The following is a 24,448-nucleotide window of genomic DNA, read 5'->3' on the forward strand; positions in this document are numbered from 1 at the left end:
GGTCCATATATTTCTGGCCATAAATGTTCGCAATATCTGGGTGGAAGTTGCCTTTCATCTTCATATCACTTTCTGCCACAACTCTGCAATAGTATCAAATTCATATTTTTCATTTTTTGACAAATATGAATATCAATACTATACACACACACACACACACACACACACACAATCACACAATTCATGGCACACATACATCTTTTGCAGTTCGCAGGTATAGAAACAAAGCACTACAAAACGCAAGTTCAATAAATCGTTGAGAAATGTATAGATGTATTCTGCCATGTGATTTCAAATTCACTTTATGTTCACTCTACTGGAGTTGCCTTCAAAGAAATACAGAGCAAAAACCTATATCAAGTCTCAGTCAGGTTTTAAATTTTGGGTTTGAAAAATGCATACTGATGCAGTACTGGGAACACATGGATATTCAGCACTATCCAAACATTATAACAGTTCCACTTACATAACACATGTGGAAGCACACATTAAGTGTGAAGAACATGTGTGACTTATATGTTATATATGACATCAAACACCAATGATCGGCCTCTATCAGGGAGCTGAATGTGAGTGGGGCAGCGATGAGCCTGCAGAGGATTCTTCTAGCAGCTGACTTGGCTGGACGGCAGAAAGGTTTGTTGGGCCTGTTACATGTCGTTGAGAGGATCCACTTCCAGCTTGGCCAGAGGGAAACACAGAGTCATGTTCTGTTATAAAGAAGTATGATTAATATTTGATTACTTTACATTGATTTTATTAGATTAAAAAAATAGTTCAGAGTCCTGGCTACATGTACAGTAATCACAGATTAACAATCTGTTTTGCAAAACGTTATCCAGATTATGAATTTATAAAGCCTGTGAAAATCTTGAGGCAAAATTTTAACAAATTTCTTAAACAAAAAAACAACAACAACATATATAGAATTGCAGTCTGTAAAGTTCAAGTTTGAAGTGTCACAATTTTAGGATAAGACCTTGCTTATTTGTCTCGCCCTCACTGGCCTCAGATTGTGTGTGCATGCATGTACGTACATGTTCACATGAAAAACCAGAAATCTAAAAATAATAATAAAAATAAAATAAAATAAATGAGTCACAATTTTGGGGGTTAAAGATGGATAAATATAACATAAGGAATGAACTTAAATTTTTCTAACCTGAACTTGGATTTTGTTTGCTGGCTACACCACTGCAGTCACCTTCAACATCCATGGCAATAAGAAGGCACACATACCCGCCCAGTCACCTGAAAATAAAGTCGTAATCAAACTGACATGAATTACTCTAAGAATACGAAGATTGAAGGCTTCAGGCTACTCTGTAGGAAATACTAATGAATTGACAGTCAAGCGCTTAGTGTCTCATATAATCATCATCACTAGTCTGATCAATCTTGGTTCTTCTTCAAGCACACTGTCTAAATATCGAGCCAAGACTCATGAATGTTTAGCTGCTCAAAACTTGAGTTGAAACAAAACACTAAATATCAATTTATCAGTCACAGAAAATTAAATGTAAATGGTGTAATTTCTGCTTTTTATATTTACGTAGGTTGACGTTAGTGACATAGCTAGGCCTAGTGCCCTCTTTATTAGCACGAGCAGCACTAAGTGCTGATATTTGTCATACACTTAAAAAATTACGGTAATTTTCCCTTCCTCCCAGCTCAGTGGTGTTCAGTACGAAGAATCAGAGAATGAATTCTGTAATTACGTAAAATACTTCACAGTAATTTTACTCCTGTAATTTCACAAAATATAACTATACTTGGAATACCAGGTTACAAGTAAACTATTGTACTGAAGTTTGAATTGTAGAAACTGAAGAAATTTTCCAAAAATTCTTGCAAGTTGCAAAGAAGTCTTTTCATGTTGCTACTGTCTGTAAGTAACTCTAGCCCGACCAGACGCTAAAAAAAAATCATCGGTGTTACTCCGGCCTCCAATCTGACTTGTATACTCAATCTGTCAAATGTTCATAGTTTTTAGGTCGTCCAGAGGGGATATTTGAGAGAGACACTTCATAACAACTAGGGATTTTGAAAGTTGCTGTCAAAATAATCCGATCGAATTTCGATCGAAGTACGAAGTGGAACAAAGCCTGCTCTCTGCTCTGCTGTACACAGTACAGTAGCTCACATACATAACGTGTACTGTAGTATTGGCAAGTCAGTGTGCACGATCGTGACCACTACATTGATCAAAACATACGGTCGGTAACAAAAACCTGATCATAAATCTGACATTCAAACCCGAAATTTTCGTGAAGGATAGTATAAACTAAATATGGAAACAAATTAAGTCACTCTTGGGGGGTCGTGCCACAAGGGATTTTGATTAAAACATCGTCGATTCCTTCGTACCAACAGCAAGGGTTATCACACATCGCATTTGTTGTTTACCGTACTTGTTTACAACACATACCAAACGGAACGATCCATTCGCCATGCAGGTAAATCAACAGAATGAGGTAACTGAAAATGCAAACTTTGCCACAATGATGACCGGATATTTAATCGATTGGCATTAAGATTACTCTTCACTATTAATAAAAATGATCAGCAGGCCAGCATCGTCTTTTACAAAGCTATAAAAAGACCACACACACAAACATCGCAACACTACGATACCTGACTGTCCGTAATGGATCGTTCACGTAAACAAATCACTGCTCGACATGCTCTCAGCTGTCAACAGCTGCGTGGTTGCAGTAAAAACTCGCTTGGAAATTGAACGGACAGTGCTGCCTAAAAATCACTCTAGCATCAAAATGAAATCATTTTTCACCATGAAACTTCACATAAAGTTTTTTGGAACATGATATTATTTACTTACGTGTGAAATGGACGGATCTTGGCGCATCTGGATAATGAAATCTTCAAGCAAACTTTTCTTTTAGCTCAGACGTCATGAAGCTTCACGATAGGTGATCCATTTCACATATCATCGGAATTGTCAATGTTTATTCTGTCTGTTCGGATACTTTCGGAAATTCATCGACCAATCACATTGATGCTACGACCCTCGGAAGTTAGCGAGGTATTCCGAGCAATTTCGGAGAGTTTCTGAAAAGACGGTGCCGTCGACCCAAAACTCTTCTCGGCAGCGCTGCACACGCAAACCCTATGGAGTGACCTTCACGCCCCATAGACTCAGTGTGGGGCAGCGGAGCGGTTGAAAAAAAGTGTCACGTGACTGAAAGGCCTAATAGATGTGCTTCTATCGATTTTTACATCAATTTATCGTCGGATTCATGTACCGCCGTTCTGATAGAATATGGAGAAAAACTTCCTCTTTCATATGATACCAAATTTGTCAGGATTCGTTAATGGCATGGTCTGGGGATTTGGCAATAAAGGCGAAATTTGGCTCAAAAATGCTGGGTCAAAACAGCGTAGGCGCGCGGTTCCATTGCATTCTATGGGACTTGCGTGTTATAAGATAGGGGCGCGTTTTGGTCGAGGGTTAGCAGTGCGCGATCAGACACCCTACATATATACTGTAGCTAGCTGCACGCGTGCATTGTCAAGGACTTCGCTTGCCCTCTAAGATGGCGTCGCGATAGGTTGTCAAGCGGGTGATGACGTCAATGCATAAGGTCTATTGTACGTCTGTCTAGGGAAGTGGGAACCAACATCCATCTCCCTGGTCTGTCTGTCATCATGGCAATGCCTGGATCTGGACCAGCCAAGTGGAAGCAGGCAGGATCACAGGACACACAGCCTCCAGGACTCAGCTCATCCTGAGTCGCTCTCATACATAGTCATGCATTCAGTAGACGGTTCGTAAGCCCTTTTGGCCCTTGATTTGATGCAATGTGGAATGTTCCTAAAGCCATTTACATTGCACACCCACCTCGCACCTGCCCACATTCACATGTCATTAGTGACATTACAACACTGTAAAACTGTCCAACTACAAGCTTACATAAACATCTGGTACATTGGATATGCTTAGCTTGCTTTGACGTGCTGTAAGCAAGAGAGAAATCATTTGAGCGTTCTTGATTTTCCTTTCATGGGCTCAGCACCAACACATGCACCATACTACTTGAAAAGAGCGTAGACCATCGTAGGGGCATCGTGCACATGCACGCCATGCATAGCCATCTTACCAGTGCCACACATCACAAACAGAGCCCCTGCACGCACAGCAAACCCCCGTTGGCAATGCCACATGGCTCAGCCTCACTTCTCAACAACATCACTCGGGGACTCAGCAAGTGTAAGTTTACAATCGTTAAATAGCTCGAAAACACAAAATTCACTCATGACATCGTTGCAACATGAACTAATGTAACATATAAAACTTTCCTCTCGAAATGTTACCAAGCCTAACCTGAAATTTTGGCATATTTACTTCATCCTTTCAGAAGTTAACCTCCTTGCCACTCAGCTCAGTCGATTGATTCCTAGATCCTCCGTCCGCCGTTTCATCAATGTACCTATGTAGTGTACCCGACAGACCACCAGCGAGTGTGTGTGTGTGTGTGTTGTGTGTGCGTGTGTTTGTGTAGGATCGTTTGGATGAATGTTGTTCATGCAGCTTACGTACGTACCACCACTGCTGTACTGTACTACATACTGCTCGTAAGATGTGTGTCCAAAAAAGAACCAGCAGCAGTGCGCGCAACGCGTGGGTAGACAAATACAAAAGTTTAGCGCGCGGAGGAAACATACCCTGGGTACTGTATTCCACACGTCACACACAACACATTGCTCTCGTTTTTCAGCGACTTTGACGTGCAGTACAGACACCGTGGCGGAGGCATTAAAATAAAAACAAACAAACAAACAATCAAACAAAAACAAGTGTGAAAAGAACGGTAACTGTATAAAAACACATTAGACCATTGTTTGTGTATGTTTACTTGCAATCGATAATTATTGCAACTACCATGAGTGCCTATCAATGCCTGAAATCACTGGTTTTCGTTATCAATAGTCTGCATTGGGACTGAAAGATTTTAAAAAGTTTGATTCAAATTCAGTTATGAGCAAAACGGGGAGGGTGGAATTTCCTCAAGCTGGCGTGCTATTTTTAAAAAAAATCATTTTAGAATACTAGTACACGAGCTTGACTTGGCTTATGATACAAATATATAAAAAGTGCCTTATCTTTCTGAAAATCTTGAAAGATATACCGGGGGGGGGGGGCATTTCATGAAGGAACTTGTCGGATGAAATATCTGACAAGTCAATTATATTCGACAAGTTTTGAGAAATTCTTTAGTCTGATTGGTTGATTTCTCAAAACTTGTCGGATATAATTGACTTGTCAGACATTTTATCCGACAAGTTCCTTCATGAAATGCCCCCCAGGTATGCTGCCCGGCTTTATAGGTACTGTACACTAATACACAGCGAGTGGAATGAGACCTTGGCGGGAAGGTAGGACATATTGCTCACTCACTCCCTGATCCAAGCTCCTTTGTCTTACATTTACTGGTACGCCTAAATGGAATATACGGGTACATGTTATTATATATCCTTCACCAGAGTATTGTATGCTCCTTCGCATATGCTGCTGTTGCTTGAAAAATACAGAATGAAAAATAACAACAATGAGATTCTAATAATACTATCGTAACATCACAGGGGGAAACTTATCTGCAAATAAGAAATTAGACAAAGAGGCAGATGTTATTGATCTGCTCTTATAGTTATATTTTCTCATTACAAATGCTAGGAGTCCTTGGAAAATGGAAGCAACTCAGTACTTAAAGCTTTTCGTATGTTTCCTACTATGTTTAACTGAAATTGTTGTCTGTTCATTTATTCATGAAGTTGCTTATCGAGGTCTAACTATAAGGCCCATTTATACATTTACCGTTTGAGTGTGAAAAGTTGTTGCAGAAATTTGGACTCGAACATAATAATAATCCTGGAATTGTGGAAATACCATTCGATTCGAAATTCTGTATTTCTGCTGTCTCTTTCACAAGTTTATATGATCAAAATCTAAGAGTGAATAGAAAATACAACTTATTTATATATACCCATCCAATGATACCACGGAGACCGACCCAGGTGGTCACAAATTAATGAGTACACACCAATAACAAGGAGGCAGGATATACGCCTATAGAGGTGCCTATTTGCAGGGGGATGAATGAAAGAACAATGCAGAAAACCGGCAACGTGATCTAAGCAGCAGATATATAAATAACGATAATGGCATATTTAAAGAAAATACACGTTAAAGGGTGTGCATAGTTCTGGTCGAGGGGTAGATTTAGCTTCTAACGTTTTGCGAGATATTCAGTCACCACTCTATGAGATGTAAAAGAACATGCAGTTCTATTACAAAGGGTATCAAAAGTCTATTCGATGAAAATCGGTTTTGAAATGGCTGAGATATCCAAAAACAAGGTGAAACAAAGAGATCCTGGTTGTGGCATGTCGCCTGTTATTATGAGCACTTTTTTGGATATCTCAGCCATTTGAAAACCAATTTTCATCAAATAAACGTTGAATCCTTTACATGCTCTTTCATTCATAAGAGGCTTTTCAATATCTCACTTTGGAATGTTCAGAACATGAATCCCTACCTCAACCAGTACTCGCGAGGACAGAAATTGAAAATCTAATGTGGCGACTATACTATGAGTCCAAAGGTACAGTGGGTATATACATGCAAAGGCCATGATACGATTTGAGCATATTTTAGTGTTTTTGTTTTTGTTTTTGCTGAAAGGGGGAAGGGATATATTATGACCAGAATCATTTTACATAGATTTGCGTATAATGATGATCTTATTGCAATAATATAGTTATACATGTATTTCTCTGTGTGATCCAAATAAAAGGAGTACAGAGAGGGGTGTTGGGCCTATACTAGCAATTTTGACGTAGAGAGCGTTCCAGACGTCCAAATCTAAATACGATTATACAATTAGGCCTAACATTGTATTACATAATCTGAGGAAGGAGGGGCGCTCTGATACTGGAAGCTGCAGCCACGCACACCTTTTTCTCATCCCTGTCCCCCCGTGTGAAAATGGTGATGTGAGGAGAAACTGCCGAAAATTATACAAATTTATATACTTTGACCATGTAGTACAATCTATGTGTGTTGCATCAGGGAGGTGGTCCACCTCCCTGCATCTCCATGCTATGACTAGGGAAGTGGACCTCGCCATCCGTTACAATGTTATAGTCTATAATTATTATCTAGTGTGTGCCGAACTATAGCCCCCCCCCCCATCTCCTTTGACAACAAAAAGGCTGTGAGGGTGGGGGAGGAGCTGCTGTCTGGGCGTACTGCGTCCCCGTGCTGATTCGCCCACGCCCCCCCCCCATACTGTCCTCAATGCGACGATTACTAGTAAACTATAAAAGTTATACAAATTATGTCATTGTTTTGCTTGAAGGCCTATATAATTATGATTCCGACGCTATCGAGTGACCGACTGTAAATAAAACAAGTTTGCGAAATTCTTCCATGCAAAACGTCGATCGCAGTGATCACTTTTTTATATTGTCATTATACCCAGAAAGGTGTCTTGATACTTTGATAAAAACCCAGCAAAAACATAACGTTTTCAGAACGTTTCCTAAACGTTTTTTGAGGTTCCGTACGTCTTCGAATAAAATGGACGTTTTTAATGACGTACATACCACGTCAAAGATGGGACTTTTTACCGCAAAGCACAGGTTTTTTGGAAAACGTTTAAAAACGTCAATGGACGTTACAAAACGTTTTTATTATGTTTGCTTGTCTTCGTACTATAAACGTTGTTGTTGTTGTTGTTGTTGTTATTTTAAAGATCGAAAGATAAAACGTTTTTATTAGGTCTTTACGTCGACTTTGTCTTTACGAACATTTACGCTATAATATATACGTGTTCGTCATTGGTTTCTTTTCATGAATATTCATGCATATTTATGAATATTCAAATAAGAAAATATAAGATTTGAAACTTATTGTGGAAATAGATAAAAGACATTGAAATCTAAAGATTTACGCTGGGGTCAAAGTTTATGTGTTAAAGATAAATGTATTATACCTGCGTTATTGTTCAGTTATTCACAATTTCAAATTGTGTTATGAAGAGGTATTTTCATATGTTAATAGGCCTAATTAAGGCGTGTGTGATCTAATTTTAGTAGCCATGTATTCATGTATTACACATTTGCTGGTATATATAAAAGAATGTAATACAGATTAATCAATTGGGAATAGGATGTAGTAAAGGTACATGTATATACATTATAGGTGGTATAGACATCAGGAACAGGTTATGAAAGGATTACAGTACAGTATATATAGGATTAGGGTATAACATTAATCCCAGATTGCATGCCTGTATAATCTTATAACGATATAGTTGTTTTCTTTAAATACCCAATAAAAATACACATTAGACGTTCTTAATGGTTTCTGGATGTTCTAGACGGATATGAAGGTTCTCTAAATATTCTGGTATGGGTTATAAGACTTTTTAAACGTTCTCAAAACGTTTTTTGAACGTTGTAGTCGGTTTTCAAAGGCCAGTTTCCGCAGAACGTCCACATAAAGTTTTGAATATTCTTAAAAGGTTTTATTGACGTCTATAACGTCCAAAAGGTTTTCTGCAGGTCCTTAAAAATTCCGAAAGGTTTTTAATTGGCTTTTTAACGTTTAAAAACGTTTTTATAACGTCCATAGAAACGTTTTAAACACGTTGAAAACCTTCCACAAAAAGACGTTCTGAAAACAATTAGACAAAACGTCCAAATAACGAACTTGAAACGTTTCAAGAACGTTCAGAAAACGTCCAATAATGTTAGCTGGGAAGGGAAACGATATAGTTTGTCATAGCATTCATAGCGTCGCGTGAAATCATTCATGATGGAAAAACGAAACCTCTGACATCGATGTTCTTTTGACATTAATTTTCTTCCACAATCTCCCATCCACATCAAATAATATCACTGCATCGTATATTCAGTAACTTTCTTATAGGGTCCAATTCTACTGAATTTCAGCTGCAATCCCCCTATATTTAAGCTGTTTGAAGTAAAAGCCATTGAACATGGTTGGAATTGCACTTTCACCCAGGTTTTATACCTCTATCAACCCTATTAAGCCCAAGCTATTTTGACCCCTCGCAGGCCCAAGGAGGGGGGGGGGGGGACATTGTGCCCCCTATATAACTTTTTTTTTAAATTATTTGATGTATCATCGTTTTATTTGGCACATGTGGGTAGAGTAACTCATACTCTACACCTCCGTACATTTGAATTTTCTCAAGGTCACCTATGGAGGGCGCCATTTTCCAAAATATAAAGAAATACATAGGAAATATGCTAAAGACATGATTTTTCTGTACAATTTCTTTATCCCCTTTACATATGTCTTATTATAGACCAATCATTTTCATATTTGTCACAAATGATAAGCAAGTGGAATCTTATTATAGTACAATGTACTAATTTCGTTATGGTTGAAATTTCTCAAGGTCACCGCATGGGCGCGCTATTCATGTCAACATAATAATACATTATGAGACCTGAGATGAAATGTTTGGGACGGGTACATTATAGTTATGACATTTCATATTTGCATAATAGTGGAATTTCAAGATTGCAAATTGATAATATGATAAACTAATAATATTAGAGGCAAAACTTGAGTGAGTGAATCAAAATAACACGAAATAGGAGGGTAATCTTTAGAAAATATTATTGTTTTCAATTATCTCTATTATATCTATTGTTTTATGCCTTTATCACATAAAAACAAAGGAAGTAATAAAAAAAAAAACTTTCCAGGACCATAAGTCAAATTTTGCTCCTTCAACAAATTTCAGCCAAGAAACACTCATTTCATCCACCGGGTGTAATGCTGTTAAATAAAATGGGAACAGAAAACAGATGCAAAATCTGACTGACATGGTTGTCAGTTTATGGTTGCCATGGCAACCAGCAACATCAAGTATAGCTGAATTATATATCAAAATGTTTGCAATAAGATTCTAGGAAAAGTCACCAAATTTGCTTGAAATCGGATAAAGGGCGGAATGGCAAATGAAAATCTGGTAGGGGGCACAATGTGCCCCCCTCCCCCTTGGGCTTTATAGGCCTGGGTTAAGGTTCTTCGTGAACTTTTACACCGGCACAAAATTCGCGAAATGAATGCATTCATTCACACTATTTTTTTTTTTTTTTGGGGGGGGGGATTAAAGCGAAAAAATCTGCCCGAGTTAATGAGTGGGGAAAAGAAAAATAAACTTATGAATTAACGTTAATTTACTTGAATGTTATAGTGACTGAAATCTTCTTAATTCATTCAGAGAAGAGAGATCTGAACTGAACTGAAGATAAAGGCCACAGAAAATAACAATAGTCCTTTCTGGAGGAATGAAATTAATACAACGCATGTATGGCAGACCAGTGACCTCTGCTATATACTAGTATGCTGAAGAATATGGGACATATGGGTAATTATACAACTCCCTGTTTGGAGAAGATGAATTGAGCTTATAATATAAAAACTCGACCACTTCTGGAAATTACTCAGATCTTTTATTACAATTATTGATAAATACCTACCCCGCTGCAGTTCAGGACATGTGACATGTTGCTGTCTGACAGGTCCCTGGAGATCACCATTTCTTATCAGCTGGAATTCAAAGTAGAGGGTAGATGCCGGAGCCTCCCGTACTTATTCCAGAATGCTGCAAAATAATAGAGCAGGCCAGGCGGTGAGACCACAATAATTATTGATCCCTGATTAGAATGAGCAAGATTTTTACATGCATAGTTAGGTTACACTGAATGTATACTGAAATTTCCACACTGTTATTATTGCTATCACAATCACCTCCTTGTAAGAGCACACCCCATCCTAGTTTAGTTGTTAATTCAGTGACATAATGTAGATTATTAAAAATGTTCATCAAGGTTCATAACCAAGGCACCTGAAATGACGGCTGGCTCACTGACATTGCACAAGTACCTGCTGGAGCATTGGCAAGATGTGTGTATGGCCGTACGATGTGTACGTATGTACGTGTCACCATACAATTTGTACACTGCGATTATTCACGTACACTAGTACAGCTGTACTACCGTCCGTTCGTACATATCGAGCAATACATTTTCAGTATGGATCGCGGTTGTTACATGGATTTGTGTTAATTATCTACCACTTTCAATGCTTTTAACTTTGCTCTTCATTGGAGTCATGTACTGATGTAGTGGACATACACCGTTTTGAGCTGAAGCTTTTCACAATAATCGCATGAATTCTTATCACGAATCAAAGAGAGCTGCCTTCATTGAGTCAGAGAAAAGGTTCAATACTGAATCCGTACAGTTTACCAGTCCGCAGCGCGGAGCCAGTGCCGGAGGGACTTCTCACCTAAATTAATAACACTGTCACTGAAACAGGTAAGCTTCCACTAATACTATGTCTATAGTCTAGAATTGAACGACATACCTTGGATAACATATAGTACCTTGGATGTGGGCGTAAAGTTAGACTTAACTTATTTGCCCCTCGGTGTCGTCATTACACGACATTAAATAACTTTTAGTTAGGCGCTGTGCAGTATAACATGGACAAAAAATATCCCATCGCGGGCATCGGGGTTGTAACTTTGTTATTTGTTCTTGTCTTGACTCCAGAACCTCTCTAGGTTAGACTTGAAACTATTCACGGATGGGCTGTCAACTAAAAATGATGGCAACTTATTCCACTCACTAATAACTCTTTGAGAGAAAGAGCACTGTCTCACTTTGGACTTTACATGTTTCTTCAGTATCTTAAATTTATGACCACATGTCCTTCCTCCAACTGAGAACTCAAAAAACTCTGAAGACTTCATATCATCAATCCCATTCACAATCGTAAAGATATGTATCATATCAGCTCTATGCCGTCTATATGCCAATGAAGGCAATTTCAAGTGTTTAAATCTTGCTTCATATAACTCAAAGGTCTGAGTTCTACTAACTCTACAAAGGTCTGAGTTCTTCTACTAAAATACAACCTAGAAAAGTACAATTCACTTGAATGCAGTAGATTTTAACTTCTGTTTTAAATTGTCAAAATGCAGCCTGGTCCAGCTCAGATAGAATCATTCCCAAAACTCAAAACTTCAAAAAAAGCAAACTAGAATCTAGCCCGATCAGGCAGACGCCGTGCAACAGCCGACACTTTAACGGGTGATACTTGTTTGTGTACAAGCAACAGGGCTGGCTGTGTGTACTAAATGCTAACGTTACAGATGTAGATCTAGATTCTAGTTAAATCCCCAAACCATAAAATGTGACTGATATCTTGCCAGTTGTATTCAAATTTGATTTGTTTAGCCCAGATTCTGAATCTAGACAGTCAGTCTACCAAGACTCAAGAGGGAGCCTACCTTGTGTTAGTTGTAGTAGTTGTGGACCCTACCTGAGCTGAGCTGATGTTGATAGATTGTCTAAACTCAAAACAGCATTTGTCTTACTACTGACTTGGTAAGCTGTGATCACAAAATAACTGCATAAGTCGAATAAATGCCTAAGTTGATGGTCTTTTCAAGTCCTCTTCTCTTTACATTCTGTTGATTTTAATCCCTCATAAGTCTAATTTTCTCTAAGTCGACGCTATACCTTCAGGCCAAATATACCATGTAGAAAGTCTAGATTCGACTTGGGCAAGATTGACATCATGATCTTTCCAAACACACAGATTGCCATCATGACTGTCAAGCCGATTGAGAATCTGAAAGGGTTCAGCGCCAACAGGCCCCCCTTTGTCGTCTTCACCATCTGCATTCTCCTCTTTGCCATAGCTCTCATATCGCTGGGGGCATACATCAAGAGAAGTGAAATCCCTGATTATGACATTGACTATGTAAGTAATGAGTGGTTTGCAGGGTTTCATGCAAGTATCTTACAATCAAATTAATCATGCTTTTCTTTACTCAGCAGAGCAAGATTAGGAAAAGTATGTGCAAAGTAACAGGAAAAAATATATTTACATCATTTCAAGTAAGCATTTTGTGTGCAGTATTTTCAAATTTTCCACTGTTTAGCTTAAATGTTGTTGGCCTTCAGAATCATTCTTTTTTTTTTTAATGTGCATCAGTATATATGTTTCTGCAGGGTTTGCCATCACATTGTTAGATGAATTTGAGATTACTTGTATGCTTACCTGGATGATGTTTATTAGGTATTGTATAAATATGTTTACCCTAAACTATACAAACACTGTATGTGTATTCTTTGTTCCAAAGAAGTGCATCTAAGAAATTGCACATCATTGATGCAGGTTGTCACAAGAAGAGTAGGCCAGTGTGTAGTACTTCTCTTGTAAGTTTTACATGTTTTCATCTCAACAAAGCATAACTAACAGTGCTCACCCTATATTCTTTGCAAGGATAGATGCTTACAGAAGTAAGTCAGGGAACTGTATTTCACTCATTTTTGGACTTTGATATCAACTGCCCTCAAATTCCTTTGACAACTGCTGTGATATCACAAGTGAATGTGTCTTTTGTATTGCTGTGGTGCCATTCAGGATTGGAACACACTGCTGCAGGGATTCAGCAAACTGGAATTTTGCCTCTCGCCAAATGAGACCACAGCTATTGATGTCCTATCCACCACCACCACCACAAGTCTACCCTTGAACTCCTCCCTATCTCCGGGGACAACGACCTCCTCTGACCCCATGGAGGAGGTGGATGGCCTGTCTCTGCACAACACCTCCCTTTCCATCAGCCTCTCACTGAGGGCGCACCACAGCATTCACACAGAGATGCATTATGGGACAACACACCTCTTCAGCACATTCACAGCTTCATCACTGGGCATAGAAGGTATCAACCTCTCATTTCATGGAGGGGGGAGGTGTTAAGTCCAGACATGGCTGTGCACTTTTTTTTCATCCCTCAAATGCTCCCTTCTTTAATGTGATGATTAAAAAAAAAGCAGTAGAAGATTTCGACCTTTAATATGCCCATTTACTAGGCTGACAAGGCCAATGAAAATCGATCTACAGGATACTCCATAGCAGAAGTAACTTGGAAAATGACACAATTTATAGATCTTTTTATAATCTGTGAATTCTGACTTGGCACTTTACATCCCACAGTCCGTTGCCTGGCTCCCTCTTACTACACACTTGTATATCAATTTGGCCGTTCAATTTTGAAGTTTACAACTGAAGGATTTAAATAGGTCAACATCTATGTGAGATTGAACAAAGCCATACGCATGACATACATACTGAAGTGTAGTCTTCTCCATATATAGGCTTACATGAGTTCAACCACATTACCTATCAGTTTCCATTCACTATTCATTCACATTTGTAAGCAGTATACCTTCTGAGTTATATATTCTATTGGAAAGCTTACATCATGAAGGTTCTTAAAAGGATGATTGTCTTTCATATTCACATTATCCATATTTTCAACAATTTTTTTCTTTTAGATAAGAGATAAGATTATTCATAATTGTGTATTTATGTAGATATTTATATCATGTGATGTCATTATCAGAGGACTCTATTTTACATCTTATATTTTGTTCATTACTTTTGTCTGTTGATCTAATTATGGATTATCATACTTTTCGTAAGTGTCAGTGACATCTACATGTATTTGAAGCGGAAAGAGCTCAGTTGAGTAGACATGTGTAAAATAGCATCCGCCACCAAGAGTATATAAGCTACATAACACAACTGGTGGATATGGGATAGGCAATAGAATGCTACATGCTTTGAAAATGTGAAGTAATTGAACTGGAATCTTTAGTTTGATTCTGATCTGTGCTGCGTTACTCCAGTAGAAAACATTTTCCCATAATTTCATGCACATTACAGATGGCAGTGAGCAGATGTACATCACATTTGATCTTCTGGAGCCCTTAAAACCTCTCCCGTGTTCAGAGGCTGGCTGTTCAGATCACCTCAGTGCTTGTCTGACCATCAAAGGACCACAGTACATCTTTCCTCATACCAGGTAAACCAATCATGATGTAAGTGGTTGCTTAGTAACAGGATGTAAAAGAGAGAAAGTCCAATTTGTTCAGTCACCTTTTGTATGATCACCTTTTCTTTAGCAGCCCTCATTGCATGTCAGATCATGTACTGCTGACTTCAAGTTTCACAGGGAGCTGCTGTTTTGAAAGCAAAAACTTTTGTAAAGAAGTAGTTTTGTAAGAATCTCCTGTTCCTCCTTTGGCTCACCTAATACAGTCAGGTGATATCCTAGAATCCAAAAAGGATAATGCCATTAGGGTGAGCGTGGCTGTGCTGAGCATCGTGGTGTCTGAAAATAGCATTTCCATTTAATTTTAAAACATTGATGTTTGAGAGATAGACCAAGCTATTACTCTTCTCTGTTGTATTCTGGTGGCTTCCCGTATCATTACATATCATATTATTGAACATATCAGTTACCATGATTCGTGACTTTGTTTTTTAATTCTTAAACAGTACAGCTGATACTTACATTCAAAATGTAGCTAATTTTTGTGTATTTGTATAAAAAATGATTTTCTCTGAGGTTTATCTAATACATGTATTTCCTTGGACATAGGATATGAATGTATTTGAACATAAAATATTCATCAAATTGTCACTGTGGGAGTTACTTCTTTCTTTCTTTTTTGTTTTTTGTCTTTTTTGCTGGCAAAGGTACAAACAATGCTATGATTGACTAGTAGATAAACCCTGAATACTGTCTTTATCATTATTATCATTTATCATTACTATTAATCAATATAATTTCTGTGCAATTTTGCATCACTTTAGACATCCTGGGGTGTGTAATGTGTCAGACTCCACCAAACAAGACAAGGTGACCAAGATGCATGTCAAGCCATCATCAAACACAGACTCGGTGCAGTGGTGTAAGGAAGGAACTGTAGCCAAGGCAAACCACCAGTTTGATCCAAGGCTCACCGTCATGCTCAGTCCGGTAAGTTCCTCAAACCCAGCAGCCCTTTCTTCCTCAAGTTATTACTGTGGAGTAATTGGTGGAAGCCATGCACAGTTCATTTTTTGTAAGACTGTCATGATCCTGTTATGACCAGCTCTCCTTTACATTCCATGCTTAAACACCTGTGCACGAGATGGTGCACTTATGCTCAGCTGATTATTCAAATCAGAGCAACTGAGTTAACCAGGACATGCGACTTTTCAAATTTGTTGCAGTGAGCATGAACAGCAACTGACTGTGGTATGTGTATTTCTGCAAGAATGAAAGTTGAGATACTCTGCAAATGCATGGGCAAGAACTTAGAAGTTTTAGACAAGAAGATCACATTTTTTAATCTGTGAGGATTGCCATTATCAAGTACAATAGTAGGGAGTGAAATGCAAGTACTGGTATGTATAAGTGTGGCAAGGCATTCAATGTGTTTGATCTACTCATCAATGGTAAGGAAAATTAATTTTGAAGACTTTGCCATATTTGCCATTATATGCAAGAAAGCTGAATATTTGATCAAATTTTTTACAGCTCTGAGAATGAGATTGGAACAAAGAGGAATATTTCTAGAATCACACTTGCATTTGTTTGAAAAGGCATTTCCATCTCCTAAAGCTTCTGTTCAGTTCAACCCCCGTTTTTGTTGAGCCCACCGGAGGTGAGGGGGGACTAAGGGATCGCCTGCGGCATCCGTCCGTCCGTCCGTCGTCTGTCCGTAACGCTATAAAAACTTGAATAACTCTGTACTCTGAGCTTCAATTTGAATCAAACTTGGAGCGAAGAGTGGTCATACAAAGTTTTACCTTTTACCAAGTATGAAGGTCACCTCAAGGTTAAAGGTCACAGGCAGGGGTCAATGAACTTTTAGGGCTCAATGTTAAGTTTTTAGGGCGCGTTTCGATTATGGGCCATAACTTTTGATCCGTAAGTGTATTTGTGACCAAACTTGGATAGTAGATATACCTTGGGGAGTTGATGGTCATTACAAGGTCAAAGGTCACAGGCAGGGGTCAATGAACTTTTAGGGCCCAATGTTACGTTTTTAGGGCGCGTTTCGATTATGGGTCATAACTTTTGATCCATAAGTCCGTTTGTGACTAAACTTGGGTGGTAGATGTCCCTTGGGGAGTTGATGGTCACCACAAGGTCAAAGGTCACAGGCAGGGGTCAATGAACTTTTAGAGCCCAATGTTAAGTGTTTAGGGCGCGTTTTGATTATGGGTCATAACTTTTGATCCGTAAGTCTATTTGTGACCAAACTTGGATGGTAGATGTACCTTGGGGAGTTGATGGTCACCACAAGGTCAAAGGTCACAGGCAGGGGTCAATGAACTTTTAGGGCCCAATGTACTGTGCATTTAACTTTTGATCCGTAGGTCCATTTGTGAACAAAATAAGAAAAAGGTGTTGTACGTTTGTGGGCGAGACACATTACGGCACTTGCCTTGTTGATAGTATGTTTGACAATTCTCACATTTCTTTTCAGCAGTCTTTCATATTTGTTTTCTTTCTTTACAGGTAAGATTTGCTTCAGTTAATGATGAATGCCAACTTGTTTACATTAGTTTTTACTTTCTCCAGTGCCTTAGCACTGCTTTCTTTACCAGTGGCTCCTGAACAGAAAGAAATATTACTAATAACATGTTCAAATTTATGGATACTTTTTTCTCTTAGGACCAGTAATTCCATCAACCTGTCCATAGTCAGTATGCTTCAATGCTTGGAAACATGTATTCATGCACCAGTTGTTGTTGTCATAATAGGCAAGCTTGGTTCAAACTTTCTGGCTGTCACAAACATGTTTTTTTTTTTTCTTCTTCTTTTTTTTTTCAAAAAAGGATGCATAGAAAGATAACATGTTGGTATATCAGCTGGTCTGTTCTGCCTCCTCCCTCAATATAATGACAATTATTTTATCAAGAGACTTCTTTTATGGAGGCTCGCATACTTAAATTTGAATTCATTTTATACCTTCTTATTAATTTTATTCTTCTTATTTTGATTATTTAGACATATCATTAATGGTACATGAACTAGCAGCTACTAACAGGTACTTAGGCTAGCATTACTGAGAACCCCTTTAAGGTTATTTTAAAGATTACTTTTTTTCCTTTTTAAATCTGTAGAACTGAACAATTCATGTGACTAAGTGGTACTGAAATGGATTTTAGAATTTCTTAGAATTTAGAATTTTCCCTATCTCAGTATTCAACTGGTAGCACTTGGTGATCACTTGGTAATCTCATTTGATAATTTGCTCATCCACTCTCTCTTGATATTTACTTGTTAACTTTGCTCTCAAGTTCTTTTAATCTATTGAGTGCTGCAGAGATTTAGTAGTTTGCCAGGATAATGCTGAGTTGTAATGTAAAGGTATCAGCCATTTATACTATCATATGGAATTACTGTGGTCATACAACAGGCGCAGCGTTCCCTGGTCAACCTGCACCTTATGTACACCAGCTATTTCCTATTTGTGATGCTTGTCACATGTGTCTGCTATGCCCTGGTCAAGGGACCTCCGGCTAAACACCGCACTGTCACTCAGTCAACAATAAAAGAGAAAAAGGTGAGCCTACCTACAGAAGATGAATAGAATATAAGAAGGGAGTATGAAATACATAGTTTGTGTGACTTTAATTCTTGATTCAGAAATTTGTGCCATATTTCATAACAGATTGATTGTATTTTTTGGAATGTTCATGAATTAATCCCATACTGGCAGTGAATATGCAACATGTCATTGTACAAAATAGTTGTAGTTTAAGTTTGGCAGTGAGACTGCATTTAGGTCACTCAGGTTATGGAAATCCTCTCTCCCTAGTGTGAACTCCTTCTGAAATGTCACCTCTGAAGTGATGTTTGTCCTCAATCTCATGCTTCATCATACTGTTCGCACAATTGCCATTCTGCTGAGCAAAAAAAAAAAAAAAAAAAAAAAATGTGGTCAAGGAGACAAAATGACTGATGACCTAACGTAAAAGTAGAAATTTTTGCGGTACATTAATTCTTGCCATTTCATGCTACCTTTGGCAAATGTGAATTCTAAAACCTTCGAAAATATCTTCACATTTTGAATGGGTTGACAATTGTGCAGCACGAATTCACAAACTCGCGAAAATGTTTTTGAGCTGCTCAGCGCGAAAAACTACTCACATGAAAAATGTTGACGTTTACAATATCTTGAAGGTGTGTGTCAAGTTTCATGTTATTTCTAATAAAAGAAAAGATGAAGTAGTTTTCAGAAAACTTCTTGTTCTCCAGTATAAAGCATGTTAACATTGACAAGAGAATTTTTGGCTTCTATAAATAATGATAATAATATGAAATATTTATATAGCGCTTAATGCAACATGTTTCAAAGTGCTTTGCAATTACCTATGACAGCCGTTTTGGTTCAATCAATGTTAATGTAAACTTCTCGTCAAAATTTCTTTCAAATGGTTATTTATTTGTCTAAGTTTCCCATAAACATATTAATATACAGTTGTAAATTATGATTAAATCTCTGTCATATGTATGATGTGGTTTTCAAAAATTGATGTGCAGCTGTGTACAGGAAGTGATTGTCATGTGAAGATTGCCTTGGCATTTTGACCTATGTGCCTCTGCTCTTCCCTTCATGCAGATTTCAGCGCCAATTTGATGCGGAAACTATCCTCAGTGACCTGTAAATTATCATCAGAGCTATTGTACATATCCTTTCAGAAGTTATTTGTACATAATGAAATCTTTGTTTGAGAAATGAAGGTTATGTGTTAACGAGTCTTGTGTTGTGTTGTGTTGTCAAGTGTGATCACACCATAGAATTCATTGATTGCGATTTCTGATGCCATAGTTTTAAGTTTATGTAACTTTTAACAAGAGTCCATTTTTTCTGTGCATAACTTAAGTTTGAAGTCAGCAGAGCATATAGTTTTCATTGATTGCCAACAGAATACACGTAGGTTGGCATTATTGTACATGCTGCTGCACATGGTAGTCAAACTTAAGTGTATTTTGCATTCATAGTAAGAAATTGAAAGTGATGTTGAGATTCTCAATGTTCATTCTAGTTTTTTTTTTTATGGTTTGGTTCTAATGTCTTATACACTTGTACATTACCTGTCAGATTACATCTTTGAACTGTCCAGTTTGTTTGCCTGTAATGCCATGAAGCATGCCACACCTAAAACTGTTTTCTTTTTTCTTTCTTTTTTTCCCGCTTGCTGTCAAGACACCAATATTGCCCTAGATCTGATCATTTTCTGTGACAGTATGCCAACTGTTAATCTCATATTTCACACCTTTTCACTCTTATGTGTTTTGGAAGTCTGAATTTGGAAGATTGATTCTGTAGAGTATGTCAAAAGGTCATACATTGTAGTTGTGTGATGTAGCTCAGCAAGCTTGCATCTTAAATGCAATGTATACATATTGTATGAAAGATCAGTGTGATCATGCAGTATGGCAGGTTTGTCTCCTGTTGAAGACATTTCAAGCAGCTGTATGGTTAATTTAACGTGTAATGTCTTGCACAATATACTGTACTGTACTTTTCTGTAAGATTTCAATGCTTCTTTGATGTCTAATATGAATGGACGTAATTAAATGTCTCATTCTTCAGTTATTGTAGGGGAGCATTAAAAAGAGCCTAAATGTTAACTGTATACAAGTAACAGTCTCTATGTTTTGGTGCAAATATGTGTTCTGTTTATTTCTACAAACTTGTACATATATTTACCATAGAGTCAAATTAAGCATGCAGTCATTGGTAGGATGTAAATAAATCTTATCACAATTTCTGCAACAGTGTGCAGTATTATGCACTTATACACTTGACCCTCGCATATATTTAAGTCAAACCCATAGGGATATACCCAATGATTTGATTGTAAACTGGAATATTTTAGGGATACGACTCGTGTGAGAATGCACCAGAGATAATGTGATCTCTTGCTTGGTTGACTACACATGAAGGATTCTGGATTCAGTCAGTTTCAGAGGATGATTTATTATACTATGTACTGATTTAGTGAAAAACAAAATCTTACCTTCTATGGTTTTGGGAGGGATGATGTTTGAAAGTGAATTTTGAAGAGGTCAATTCCAGTTGAGGTAAACCAGCACGGCACAATGGAACTTTGTTATAAAGAGGTCGGATATAGTGAAATCTTTTTACAAGGTGATTTCTTTTAGTGAGTTTTAACTCTTTATATTTCTTCCCTTTTGCACCCTGATATGTGAGACTGTTGTGAGAAACCTAATATAACGAGGTAGATGTCATGGTTTTCAGCTCCTTGGTATAATGAGGTTTCCCTGTACAGTAAAATTACGTGAAGATACTAAGAACTGATCTTTCAATGGTCTAATGCCATTATTGCCAAATCAAAGGTCTGATCCAAGCTTGTGATCCAAAATCTCAACTGAGTTTGTAAGCATTTGTCAAGTAGATACTAGTAGCTGATCTTTCATTGGTCTTATGCCATTATTGCCAAATCAAAGGTCTCATCAAACTCTTGATCAAAAAATCTCAACCAAGTGTGTTGGCATTTGACAAATAGGGGATTAGTGCAAGATGGCAGAAATCAACCAAGTTTGATTGGTCCCAGTGGATTTGTCTCACAAAAGGTTGACCACTTACATTGTATACATGCATGCATATTAACAGTAGGATTTCAAATTGAGGAATGACATCATCCATAATGAGGTGATGGGCATGCATGATACTGAACTTTTATTCAGTGGAGAATTTGGAAATCTTACAAAAACCATGCAATTTCTGACAGCTGCTTGGGATTGTGAAGAACTAAGGAGAGGAAAAGAAACAAACCAGAAAGAGACCAAAGTGCCGAGTGATATTAATGTGATGAAAGATGTAACGTAATCTGTGGATGTTTGACTTATTGAGTCAGATGAGTTTATGCATGTAACACTTACACGTGTACTCAGAAATTTAAATGTTGCAATAATGTATGCATTTGAAATGTGCCTGTAAATAGTCATGTACACGGTGTATGTATCCAAAAATATATGAAAGTTTGTGCTGGAGTGTTTGTGCAGGTGATATATTTTGAGACAAACTTCAAACTGCAGTACCTGTTCAAGTGCATATTTCGTACTTTAGAAATGAACTTATGCACTTATTGCTCGTATAAATACTGAACAGGTACAGTATATGAATACTTGAAGCATTTAAGGTTTCACATCTGTAAATAATAATATCTCATGGAGATGCTGGAATTGCTGACAGTGTCAGTGGACATGAAGTTTTTAATACTTGTACCTTGGCACATTAAAAAAAAATCTGTATTTGCAATGAATGTATTATGTTAGTGAATCCTAGTGAAACAACTGGATCAGCTCCAACCCTCACATCCCCAAGAAGGGTTTGTGAGCTTACACTCCTCTGGTGGGTCCTTGAGGGACAGATCAAAAAACTTCTTGCATCATGCGGGTCTATGCTGAAAGAAAATATAGTCCCCTTTAAAACGAAAGAAAGCATGTTCAGCATCCAAGTGGTGCTCGCTTTGAAGACGATTGATAAAAATATCCAAGGAAATTACGGTACATAGATAACATCTGTGATTTTTACTGGCAATGTGTGCCAGATTGTATAGCCTAGCAAGATGAAAGAAGAGGTGGGAAAAGTTAGCAAACACAGTGCACAGTGAAAGTCTTCAATGAAGATGTCATTACGGATGACGAGAACAATCATTCCTCCCGTTTCATGTACATGCTATATTTGACTTTACAGTTTGGTCTTCTTGTGGTGTTATTATCTATTCTTTAATTTGAGAACATGTCATCAGAATTCCTTCTTTCATATTGGATAGGCCAAAGCAAGAAATGCAGCCTTACAATATTCTCTGTACCGTATGACAAGATTTCAAGAACTGTACTTTGGCTGAAGTTATTTGTACATGTACATGTATTTCCCACCACGCAGTCTTTTTTGTTGTTGTTTTTAAAGAGATCTATAATTTTTTGTAGAAAGCATCATGGAGTAATAATTGTGTGACATTGCATTGTTGTAGTGGCTGATATTTGTTTTGTTTTTAATTTTCATGTCTTTATTAAAGCATCCACAGAAAAAGCCCACTCTCAAATATTTTATATGAGGAAGAACCAGTGTCGGAAGAATGGTTACCCTCCACAGGATGTGCAGTAGTACTGCGCCTCCAGCGTCCGTAGAATATCTGCAGGTAAATTGGTACAGTGTATTGACATGTGTATACTTGTACTGGTATCTTATGTGGACTTTACTCGATATAAAAAATACTATGTTCTTTCATTACCCAGAATTGTTCAAAAATAGAAAATAAAGTCAGTTATAAAATGAATCAAGAGTGATCAAGCAATTTTTGTGTTGAGAATGACGACATATCTGCCCCGGCTCGAAATCACGGACCTGGGTCATGTGTTCCCCGCTTTGAAAACACGGCCAAGTAACCATGTATTGTAACTACAGCGACAGTAGGCCAACTGCATGAATCATCCCCGTTTGGAAAAAGACACGGCCAAGAGAGGGCGAACTTAGTGGACGTATTGGATTCCCAAAGCAAGAGGCTGTAAAAGGTGCCATCCATGTTTATCCCAGCCTCTAAGGTTTGGTCATAGGAAGGCCAGAAGCCGACGAGTCCCCATGGCCAATTCAGGTGTTTCCTCAGCAGAGGCGTCTCGGCGCGATTCGCAGTGTGGCAGGCACAAAGTTTTTGCCCACAATCACTGAATCAGTTACTAGTAGCCTTCCATCCTGCTACCAGGCAAACCCGTAGGCCTACAGCGTACCGGTACCGACAGTTTGGTTACAGGGCCTACTGATTGCAGACTTCGATGGCAGTGTCTGTCGTCCTGTCGATCGGAAATGTTGCCATGATTTCCACAGGCATGCCAGCCCCGAAAAATGATTGCTGTTGGTTGCAAAATGCCGAGACTACATCTGTAGTAGACCAGTAATATACCTGGTAAACTAGGCCAAAAAGCCAACAGGTAGGCTAAGCAAATAGAGGTGCTACCGACAGCGTGCTCAGGATGAAACTGAAGTACATGTACATGTACAAGGTATCGGTACTCCAATAGGCTGAAATCAAAAGGTTTATAGAAGTTGGAGGCTCGACCAACCGTCTGATTAAACGGCTATTGCATCAATGCATAAATGAATCGTAGTCGCGCAGATGTTGATGGATTACAGCAGGTTGTCTTGACGACCCTCTTCCCGTTTGTTACGGCAGCAGACATGTTTGCTGGCACGACCATCGGCCCGGTCATCACCTGCACAGATAGCAAAAAATATATGAATTCGTGCACATGATTGCATCTTGACGACGGATACTACTGTATGCATTTTAATATAGGATAGAATCATGAGCGCGTCATATTAAAGGTAAACACGACTTTCGTGCATCCGTGCATCTGTAAACCAATGCCTAGGAATTTGTGCAGCAGAGCACTTACCCAGTGATTGGACTGGTGAGATCTTCCGTAGAGATGAGTGATGCGCGCACTTGCCTGGATTGCCAGGTCTCACCACAAATTTATGCGACGTCTTC

The 24,448-nt window shown here is 38.2% G+C and overlaps 2 protein-coding genes and 1 long non-coding RNA gene across 4 annotated transcripts in view; 1 reads left to right on the top strand and 2 right to left on the bottom strand.

Annotated features, from left to right (window-relative positions):
* Positions 1-4,420, bottom strand: part of LOC139726270 (piwi-like protein 1) — a 48,989-nt gene extending 44,569 nt beyond the window's left edge. Inside the window, exon 1 of one of the 2 annotated variants that reach the window (XM_071637338.1) lies at positions 4,364-4,420. The gene's annotated coding sequence lies outside the window, so the exon portion shown is untranslated. Of the gene's footprint in view, positions 1-4,342 lie in introns of both variants that reach the window. The other variant, XM_071637337.1, reaches the window with a different exon arrangement.
* Positions 12-2,931, bottom strand: LOC139726239 (uncharacterized). The gene is made up of 3 exons (XR_011710595.1): positions 2,840-2,931; positions 1,163-1,251; positions 12-710 (listed from the first exon to the last, which is right to left on the bottom strand). It is a non-coding gene; the product is annotated as an uncharacterized lncRNA (long non-coding RNA).
* A 6,646-nt stretch (positions 4,421-11,066) lies between the features above and the next one.
* Positions 11,067-23,239, top strand: LOC139726271 (transmembrane protein 248-like). The gene is made up of 7 exons (XM_071637339.1): positions 11,067-11,379; positions 12,668-12,832; positions 13,499-13,799; positions 14,807-14,945; positions 15,740-15,905; positions 18,340-18,486; positions 19,546-23,239. Exons 2-7 carry the CDS (start codon positions 12,677-12,679, stop codon positions 19,561-19,563), a joined length of 927 nt encoding a protein of 308 aa, XP_071493440.1. The 5' UTR covers positions 11,067-11,379; positions 12,668-12,676; the 3' UTR covers positions 19,564-23,239.
* Positions 23,240-24,448: the final 1,209 nt, after the last annotated feature.

This window comes from Diadema antillarum, unplaced genomic scaffold (genome assembly GCF_040938485.1).
Source record: "Diadema antillarum isolate AM-2024a unplaced genomic scaffold, OU_Dant_1.0 seq00000082_RagTag, whole genome shotgun sequence".
NCBI classification, from domain to species: Eukaryota; Metazoa; Echinodermata; class Echinoidea; order Diadematoida; family Diadematidae; genus Diadema; species Diadema antillarum.

Bases quoted from the DNA above. Each gene is read 5' to 3' on its own strand.
- LOC139726271 (XM_071637339.1), top strand. From the start codon at position 12,677: ATGACTGTCAAGCCGATTGAGAATCTGAAAGGGTTCAGCGCCAACAGG. The intron at 13,800-14,806 runs GTATCAACCTCT...TGCACATTACAG, and splicing joins TTCATCACTGGGCATAGAAG to ATGGCAGTGAGCAGATGTAC. The intron at 15,906-18,339 runs GTAAGTTCCTCA...GTCATACAACAG, and splicing joins TCACCGTCATGCTCAGTCCG to GCGCAGCGTTCCCTGGTCAA.